Genomic DNA, 10,946 nt, shown 5'->3' on the forward strand with positions numbered 1-10,946 from the left:
TTGGAGACAAGCCATGGTCCTCATAAGGAAATGAATGAAGAAGAAGTATGTGCTGAAATTACACATATGAAGAAGAAGGATAAATAAGTTTTGTTTTTACTTTGGGCTTTACTGTTTTCTTTTCCTTAGGCCCAGTTTTTATGTTTCTGGTTTATTGCTATTTTTAGTTTTTCAGTTGGTTAGTTTGTTAGGCCAGCTTGCTATTAATAGCTTGCATTCTTTCTTCTTCAATTAAGAAACTGAATTAACAAAATCAAGTGCAGTAAAAATAGAAAGGCTAGGGTTTTAGTTTTTAAAAACATGGAATGGGCCCAAAAAAACACATTTGAGCCCAATTTTTAAAAAAAATCTGGCTAGAAACGAAAATTACCGCCATCGCCATGACGACTTTTTTTGACAAAAGGCGGACACGACCATATGGCGGATTTTTCCAAATGGCTAATGGCGGTAGCCCAAAAACCGCCACCACCATCCGTCATAGCGCCACCATGGTTGCCATTGGGCAACACTGCATCCAGGTAATGCTACACTTATGTTTGCTTATGTTCATAAAATTTTAGAAATAATTGTGCTTGAAATCATTGTAGAGGTTAAGATGCAAATGCAATTTCCATGTTTTGTTGTTGCAGGTATTGTTTAATTTTCTTGTTGCTTTATAAATTATAATACCATATGCTTGCATGTATATGTTGGTATCCACATAGTATAAGATATTAATATACATTTTCTGTGTTTGTATACCACAACTATGAATGTAAATATGCCTCAATTGAAATGTTGATTTTCACTTAGCCTATGATATTTCAAACAATAATTTGTGCCTATATTGTGTGAATTGAATTTTTTTATTAATTCAAACATAGACCATTGTTTTTAAGTGTTCTATAAACTATCCTACTCAACATATTTTAGGTGTTGTCTATAGTCATGGTTTTATAATTGTTTTATAAACTATCATAGACAATGATTTTAAGTGTTGTTATGGCCACATTTTACAAGGTGAATTTGTAGTAATTGATTTGGACTAAGGTGGTCCACCTATTGGTAGAGTTTAATATTTTCAATTTTCTTACATGGAAGCAACACTACAATATGTTAATATTGATGCATTAAATTAGTGTTAGATATGCCTATCTACAACCATTATTAATTTGTGCACACCAAAATAGTTCACTAAGTTGTATTCTTTTGCTTTTGCTTTTGCTTTCAATAGGTTCAATATTTTTGTAGTGTCCCTACTTCTTTTGGTTCTCCAAATTCAGATTGAAATGAAGATAATGAATATGGTATAACTATTTTTATGACTAGAGTTTTTTCATTGTGTTACTTTATTCATTCATTGATGTCTTTTCTATTCCTTGTAGGTAAAGATTAGGAAACCAATTATTTTTTGATGCAAAGACCTGAAAATGAATCATTTTGTTTTTTCTAGCTAGAGTTTTATCATTGCATTATTTTATTTATTTATCGATGTTATTTTTTGTTCCTTGCAAGTGAATATTATGCAATTGATTTCTTTTTTATGCAACAAACTCGGGAATGAACCATTTTGATTTTGTTGGAAAAACAATTTGTATCTATTTAGATGGATATGATCCAAATTTTATAATTTATAGGATTATATGACTTTTCATGTACATGATATATGTTATTTTTAAGTGAACATATTTAACTCATGTATTTCATGGGATTGTATGTCTTTTTTAATTTAAAATATAATGTGTTTAGATATTTATTTTTTCATTATATATTCATATTACTATCAGTCACTAAAACAGGATGAAATGAGACTGCGGGTATACATATAACTCTTTTAATATCACTAAGATTTATACCAATTGAACAAAATCGTAGGTAAAAGAAAAATATATGCATCTATAGTGACGGAAACTACCATCACTAAAACCAATTGTGACAAAGAAAAATTGTAGGTATAAACATTTATAGTGATGGGAAGAATCCGTAGGTATAAGTTGAAGTTACCTACACTCTTGATAACTATCACTAAAACCTATAGTGAGAGTGAAAAACTGTAGGTATAATGATTTAAATACGATGGAGAAAAATGTCCGCAGAAAAAAGTTTTTTGTATTATACCTACGATTTTTTAACTTTTACTGACGATTTTCGTCCGTAAGTATATGACAAATTTTTGTCAGTTAACCAATGTGGGTCTGCCCTTGCCGGCTTAAATTTTTACGAACATATACGGGCACGGGCTAAACAGGCCAGGTGGCCCATTTTGTTATCTCTACTAATGACTTTCAACAAACCAAGTTCCGACAACATCATGTCATTTTTTTATTCTATTTTATATTCGTTTTCCTCATCATAGAGTGGATATTAAACTTTCCAAAAACAAGATGTGCTTCTTATTCGAATTCCTCTTTCCTATAACATTTAGTGTGCTTTTTCTTTTTATCACGGTTTAAGGGCCCTTGTTAGTGTAGAGGGAGTACTCAATTGCCTATTGATTAGCATCAAATCTACCCTAGTAAACTGATTTTGCTTTCTAACCTGTGCTCTCCCCTACTATATAATGTTTTTGATAAGGAATACATGTCAAATATGAGGTATTAGGCGCATGTATTTTTGGGCTAGACTTTTATATTTATTCCATTTTCTCTCAACTTTTGTGACCTTTTGTTTTTTACTACATTAAAAGTTAAGTATTGAAATTCCAAAAAAAAAATTGATTTGACACAAAAAATTGAGAGTAAGGTTCTATTTGATAGTAGTAACATCAGTGAAGTCTTCACAGTTACAAATTGTATTTTTGTTTTAGAGAATTATAATAAGAGTGAAAAACCAAATTTTATCACTCACAACCCCATGTCCCAAAAATATTTTAGCCCTTCCCTTAAAGTATGGGAAGTATATCACCACAAGTATAAATCCAATATTGTACTTATTATTGATTAGAAACATATTTTATTTATTTATTTTTTCGATTAAAATATATTTTCAATCAAACACAATAAATAAATATAAAATAACTCAAAATCCGAAACATATAGGGTAAATTAGAGAACGTGGAATCATCCAGCATGTGCGTCTCATATATTTGTTCTAGAAAGAAGGCCATGTAGACAGCAAAACGTCAATAAATTATGAATATTTGGATATATTTGAATGTTGGTACAGAACTATATAATAATTTCCAGCTTTTATGAATTAACCACCCTTCTGAACATTTTGGTTTTTCTAGCAGCCGACCGGTGCCGGTGGGGACCTCATATATCATTATATCCTGCTCCTGCATGCAATTGTACTATATTGTTTCTTTCAAGTTCGTTAAACTCAATCTTTTTGTCACAATTGACATGCGTCTTTGTCATCATGTGTCTTCAACATGCAGCATCATGTGTCATACATGGAGAAAAAAGAGTACAGGCAAGCCACATGTATAATATTATTGTCAATATAGATAACTGATTTCACCTTGGCTTAACACACATACATCATGTGTATTGTCCATATATACTACATAAAGTACCAATAATTAAGTTTCATAACTATAAATAAAAATGATAAACTGAATAGTAAAATACATAAACTTACACATTAAAACCAAAAACAAATCCTAGAACTACATATATAAACCATTTTGGAGTGAATAATTTGTATGAAGAAGAAGGGTGAGGTGGAGGAGGAGTTGTAGGAGGAAATGGATGAAATGGTGGAGGAGTTGTGGGAGTAAAAGGATGAAATGGAGGAGGAGTTGTGGGAATAAAGGGTTCAAAGGGTGGAGGAGGAACTTTTGGAAAGTCACATAAATTATAGCCAAACCATGTAGCATTGGGGATAGAAGTGTTGAAATCAAAAGTAATAGGCTTTGTGTTAATGCCATAGATTTTCAGGGTTTCAGGCTTCCATCCAGCATTTTCATTTGCACCAGATCTGTATAGGTATACATAACAAATCTTTGACGCACATGCACCATCTATCTGAAATGTGTCTGAAGAGCACCGCTCAAATGTCTTTGATATTGGATCACTGAGTTTTGGAGCGTATACCTGGTTAATAATATTATTGGAAAAGAAGAAAAAACTGATTGAGATTGTGCTAAAATAAAATAAAATAAAATATTGGATGTTCTGTTCTTTTGTTATTACCTCTAGGGGTAAAAATTATCTCTCATTAAAAATATAGGTGTCATTGCAATATACATTTTCTTTGGTTTTCAGAGTATTTGCCTCACTAGTTAGGAGATGCTTATATACCCATTATTACTTGTATTGATGTTTTGGTTTTTTTTTTATTTCTTCTACATACTCTTACGTGTTATAAAAATTCATTTAATATTTATCTATATTTTGTGTAAATTTGTATACGGATAATCTATATATAATTCATTTATTTATATGTATTATTTATATTCAATTATTAATGATAATTAATATATGTATCATCAATAATTAAAAAAACTCTTACATTATTCATGCACAGAGATTCTTCTCTTTATTACATTTTTATTCTTATTTCTCTATTTCTTAACCATATAAATTAGATTGTGATTAAATAAAAGTATAATTCTGCATTAAGGATGATAATATAATTGAATGAAGGACAAAATGTCACACAAACTTATATACGTGTAAAATTAATAAAAATAACTAAATCTGTTCCCATTGGGGGGAAATATAATAACAAAATATTTATCATTGGCCATGCAAAAATGTATATTTATTTGTTTTGGATTAATTGAGAGTCATACGTTTTACTTGATGTACCTATGTATTAATCTAATTAAAAAGTAATATATAAAAAAATCATAAGAAGAAAATTTATATTGTTGGATGGAATATGATTAAATAAGAATATAAATATCTAAATTTTTTGAGACTATTATCGATAGAAATCAAGAATCATCATTGTTAGCCCTTTTATTAAGCGGATGGGATCAAATAAAATAAAAAAATTTAAAACCAAAAATAATAAAATAAATCACTTGGCGAAATATGAAGTTGGATTCATTTGGGACCGTTCTATAGAGAGATATCATTTATACCTTTAGCCTCTGACATTAATTTTTTTTTTTTGCATAATTAAGGATGTCTCTTTATCTTATAAGTATTGTTTATAAAAATTGAAACTTTTTTACCTATATGAAGATTCGATAATAAAATATTATTTGTTTTTGGTTCTTGTATAAAATAGCAAATAATATTATTTGATTTAAGAAAATGTTTATTTATTTTTTTATTTTTACTGCTATTAATAATTAAAAATGTGTACTTATTTTAACTCCTACACTAATATTTTTTACAACAAAAAAAACATGAGAAAGGAACATTTTCACATTTCTTCATAATTATTAATATAAAGAATAGAAAACATTTTCTTGAATCAAACATACCCAAAAAGTACATGTCCGTAAAAGATGGAGTTCAATATAGTTTGTAGATGTTTGAACCACAACCACCCCACCAACAAATGGAAGATGAAGAAGACAATTTACCATGCATGAACAGTAACGAAATAAATGTTGAATACATATCCATGATTTTAAGTTCATTTTCAAGTATGTTTGTTTGTAAATTCTTTTATAAATGATATTTATTTAATCAAAAAATAGATCTTCAACCAATTTAACATATTTCACTAATAAATAATAAATAAATAGATGAGAATAGAAATAGAATGAAGGAAAACGCAAAACCTGGTTGCCATAAGCATCTCCAAAAACAATACTAATCTCATCAGTTGTAAACTTAGGTGATGAACAACTTGTAGATATAACCACTCCGTAAGAACAATTCTCTGCGCTCTTCATCTATTCAACACAAGTAAAATAAAAATAACAAATTAGAATATTAAGGAACTAAGCTTCATATGTCTTCATGTTAACTACAAAAGGTGAATGATTCCACTTCTGAAAGCGATATTGTTTTAGAGGAACAATCATACATGCTAAAGGGAAAGATATGTTAGTACAAAAATATGACTTAAAAATATAAAAGAAAGAGAGGTTCTTTTCTTTGTTCATAAGAATTGAAAAAACTGTTATTAGATACCTGTATATATCCAACACTGAAGGATTGATCTGCAGCTTGAGGTAGCAAAGAACCAAATTTGGACTCTGAAACTGAAAGGGTTAGTCCAAAGGCCAGGAACAACATAAGAATAACCAGTTTCATCATCATCTTTTTCAAAAATGCTTTTGCAAAAGAATGAAAAGAGCAAGAGAGTTGGTTGGTGAGATTTGTGGAATGAAATGGTGGTTGTATAATGTTCTTAAACCTCAATGCTCCCTCTTATTTTTATAGGCCTAGATCAGTGTGTTAAGCTTAGTTTCCACTTTCCAAGTATCAGTTACTTTTTTGACATACACTTCTCAACCCACTCAATATTATGGGTGAATATTAGAATGTGTTCAAATGTGTCTTGTATATTGCTTATAGTTGATATTATAGAAATTATGTTAAATACATTTTTTTGTAGGACAATGCTAAATACATGTATGACACTATTTTATACAGGTTAAAATTAGTTAATTAAAAATAAAATCTCTCAACACAAAAAATTATACTTATTCGCAATTTTGTATAAACGTTGTCTAATTCTCTATCATGAAACAATTGTTACATAAATTAATAAAAAATTAAAAACAAAATATAATATTCTAATTGAATGTGATAAAAAAATAAGACACAGTTTGTTATATATCTGTCCTAAGCAAAAGGGAAGATAACCAGAAACGTTGTTCAGTGAATGAAGGGCAAATGCGACTTTGTCATTTCTATGGCTTGTCCATGTCCTTCTTGTTCCATGTTTATTTTTTTACTGGCTGTAGATTCCGTGTGCTACACGAGTTTGATTATTATAGTATAGTTTTATTGCATTTGGACTTTTTTTGACATGGAGATTCAAGACAATTCAATGTGCATGACTTTTAAAGTATGCCTTTTAAACTTTTATCTAAAACTTTAGAGTAATAAAAAAAATAAGATTTTATGAGAAAAATTTGACTTTAAACTAATTTTCTTATGATGAAATTAGTTAAATTTGTTTTACAAAAAAAACTATATTAAAATATGTGTTATCAAAGTACTTACATAAAATTAATAAAATATTAATCTAATATTATAAAGTTTCATTAGATCCTCAAATTTAATGGTTTAATTCTTAAAAACAATATTTACTGTAACATATAGTTATAAATCTAAAAGAAATAATTATTAATTAAAAATGTAAAAAAATATTTTTGTTAGTATAAAAAAAATACTTATACAAAATTTAATTTGAAAAAACAAATACATAGACCGATACACGGACTCACGGAGTATGGGTGAGGAGTAATGAGAAAAGAATGGCATTGAATGATGACACGTGCATAGAGTAATGGAGTGCGTTGCAACAGACAAAACCCATCAGTCACATTGACCGTGAGGGAGGGAGGGGTGGTTGGCTACAAATGTAGATTACCAAAGCTCTTCTTCTAGATTTTATTTTCCTACTTCTTTGTTGTTTAATGAGTAATTTTTACCCATGGAAATAATGTATCACATTTTGGGATTTCCATTTATGTCTTTATCTAATTATGAAATATAATATTTTTGTAATATTATTAATATTTGATTGATTATGAGTATGAATACATGATTTTTTGGTATATGTAGTCTTTGTTCAATTTTTACATTGGTTAAATTAGGTTAGTCCCACTCATTTCATATGGCTCATTTATTAAGTTAATGAAAAATGTTAACAATAGTCAGCATGTTGATATTTATAAGTTGAATATCGGAGAATAATGAAGAAAATGGAAATACTTCCAAACCATGAAAGATAGATGACTTCTCATGCCCTCATCTTCTTACTTTATGTTTCTCCACTTTTTTTTCTTAATTTTTTGATTTATAATTTCATTTTATTGTACAAATAACTCATATTAAACCAGAAAAAAACTTATAAGGACAAATATATGTTGTCCCAAATCATATCCTCAAGTACATCCTGTATGACTCAACATATGTCATGTTAATTAAAAAATAAAACATTCATCATTTTTTAATTTTTGCTTCATTGCAATTGGTTCGGGACACGCTTTAGGACATAAATCTTTGACCCTTTTCTAACATAGTAAGAATAACTCTATTAGCATATATCAACTTCATATCTTATTTGCGTCTCATACAATATTTTATAATTTAGGGGTTTGCTAACATGAGTCTCGCGCCCCGATTTTTGGCTGCACGAACTTATTTAAGTCGCTACTTTATTTTTTCAGTCAAAAATGTAGAATCTTTTTTTGGTCAATTGCATTGGGCCTTGGACTTTGCTATCTAGGTTCGGGAGTTGATTACACACTAGGGAAGGTATTAGCATCCTAGTTGTCCATTTGAACGGTAACCTTACTATATTGCATGGATTATTAATTATGTTGTTACTATATTTTTACAAAAAAATAAAGTATTTTATTATTATATCTGACAAGAGTAACATTGGTCCTACGTATATCTTTTTGCGAATCAAGACTACGTAGTTCTTTGGGTAGAAAAAGATTTGTTGGTTGGGGTTAATTTTATTTCTAAAACAAAAAACTACTAAAGTTTAAATTATTTATAAAAAAAAAGATGAGCGAAACATAGCACGACGTCCGATACCACATCTTATATTAAAAACTTGGTTGACAAATTCACCTTTTTAGTTTTTTATTTAAAAATCATTTAAAAAAAATATATGAGCGAAGCATAGCCCTTATGTCCGATATCGCCTCTCATATTAAAACTTAGTTAAGAAGTTCTAATTTTTGTTTATTTTATTTTAAAAAAGTTATTTTTTGGGATATATAGATATAATTTATCCTATTTCACATAGATTTGTATTAAAAGATTTTTATTTTTTATGTAATTATATGACAAATAGGATTTCAAAATAAATTAGCAAATAACCAAATTCTCACAATTTATTTATTTTTATAGCATATGATGTGTACATATTGATTTACACTTGGTATAATTTAGTTACCATCATATAAGATTTTTATTCCCGCATAAGACTTTTTTACTTTTTATATAATTATAAGGCAAATGAGATTTCAAAATAAATTGGCAATAATCAAGCTTCATACTTTATTTATTTTTTATAGTATACTAGTGTGTACAGGCACTTCCTGCCTGCCGACGAATATTGTGTGATACTACATATTCAATTTTTATATATTATATTTTTGTGTGTGTTTATGATAATGTTTAATTTAAGGTGAAATATGTGGTTAATTAATATATTGGTGGTAGTTGCTTAGGATTATATAGTTTTTTTGTAAAAATTAAATAATATTAAGGGCAATATAGGAAATGAAAATTACACCATGAAGGAAGTTATTTCAAGTTTTGGCTTTATATATAGTATAGATAGATATAGATATATAGTATAGATAATGTTTAATTTAAGGTGAGATATGTGGTTAATTAATATATTGGTGGTAGTTGCTTAGGATTATATAGTTTTTTGTAAAAATTAAATAATATTAAGGGCAATATAGGAAATGAAAATTACACCATGATGAAAGTTATTTCAAGTTTTGGCTTTATATATAGTATAGATGGTATATACATATTGATTTAAACTTGATATGATTTATTTACCATTGCACAACTTCATTATAATAAACCTATAATGCATATTGACTCCATTATCACTACTGATAAAAAACTTGTGAATTTTTTTTACTTTTTACGTTTTTATTACCAAAATAATTATTTAAAAATTATTGATGAAATTATTTACTTAAAATGATGACTATTGCAATAAAATTACTAATACAATTTTTATGTGTAAAAAATTACATGGAACACAAAGGAAATATGTCTACCTATTGAAGCTCGAGGGGAATGGACACGGTGTGGACGAGAGCAAAATGATCCCCTTGCAATCGTGACGTGTCAATGGATGATTGGCTTGTGTAGACTGTGAAGGGGCTAGTCCATGTGGCACATTGTGGGGCGTTGGATGAGCGAGGATGCATGATCACGTGATGCAGCCGTCTACATTGAATCTCGTGTTCTCACATTGGTTATGCTTTGGTGCGGTGGTGTGTAGTGTATTCATGTGACGTTTCAACCACCGATTGGTTGAGCTTGTGTGGTCAACATAGATACAAGGATGTTGACTGATCTGACGGCTATATGTTGAGTTGCACGATGGTTATTCTACGCACAGCCACATTGGATAATCTGTGTGTGAATTTCTCACCTCTCTCCCTCTTGGCATAGAAACCAAGGCTGTATTTTTTTCAGCTTTTTCTTTCTTACTTTGTGGACACGTTTACCAACACTCTTTCTCTCTTTTGAAACTTTTTCTTGTTATCTGTGTATTCTCTCTCCACGAATTCTCTTTTTTTTTCACTTTTTCTCTCTATATTTTTTCACTTAACTATATCCCCTTCTTAAGGGGAAGACCCCATCTATTTATAGCCAAAACAATATGATCACCAATTAATTCCTAGGAGAACATTAAGGGGAGAGATTTGATTCTTTTGCTTAATCCCCAATAATAAATCTAATTATTGTCACCTTTAAATGCACATAATATTGGCCAAAATTGCTCACTTAATGCATTTAATTCTAGCACATGACCTAATTGCGAAAGATCAATTAACACACAAATCATGCATATAAAAAAATATTTGATTCAAAATTCAAATTTCAATACTAATGATTATTAATTAAAGCTCGAAATAAAAATATTTGATTTTATCCTCATGACTAACAATATTCAAAATTCAAATTTTAATAATAATGATCATGAATTGAAGCTTGAATTAAAAATATTTGATTTTATTCTCATGACCTACAATATTCAAATTTCAAATTTTAATAATAATGATTACGAATTGAATTAGTTCTTGATTTAGGATACTTAGAAAGTGTTAGGACCAAACAATTATTTTTGAATTTCCTCTAAAAAATGAAAAATGGATTAAATATATTTTATTATGACGC

At 28.7% G+C, this 10,946-nt stretch overlaps 1 protein-coding gene across 1 annotated transcript; it reads right to left on the reverse strand.

The window, feature by feature from the left end:
- On the reverse strand, window positions 3,389-6,278 carry LOC109353502. The gene is made up of 3 exons (XM_019595803.1): window positions 6,018-6,278; window positions 5,663-5,776; window positions 3,389-4,016 (listed from the first exon to the last, which is right to left on the reverse strand). The coding sequence occupies exons 1-3, from the start codon at window positions 6,144-6,146 to the stop codon at window positions 3,558-3,560; spliced, it is 702 nt and encodes a 233-aa protein (XP_019451348.1). The 5' UTR covers window positions 6,147-6,278; the 3' UTR covers window positions 3,389-3,557.

This window comes from Lupinus angustifolius, chromosome LG08, assembly GCF_001865875.1.
Source record: "Lupinus angustifolius cultivar Tanjil chromosome LG08, LupAngTanjil_v1.0, whole genome shotgun sequence".
Classification (NCBI taxonomy): domain Eukaryota; kingdom Viridiplantae; phylum Streptophyta; class Magnoliopsida; order Fabales; family Fabaceae; genus Lupinus; species Lupinus angustifolius.

Coding starts and splice junctions, on each gene's coding strand:
- LOC109353502 (XM_019595803.1), bottom strand. CDS start 6,146: ATGATGATGAAACTGGTTATTCTTATGTTGTTCCTGGCCTTTGGACTA. Junction 5,777..6,017: donor TCAGTGTTGGATATATACAG/GTATCTAATAAC, acceptor TGTGTTGAATAG/ATGAAGAGCGCAGAGAATTG. Junction 4,017..5,662: donor GAGATGCTTATGGCAACCAG/GTTTTGCGTTTT, acceptor ATTATTAACCAG/GTATACGCTCCAAAACTCAG.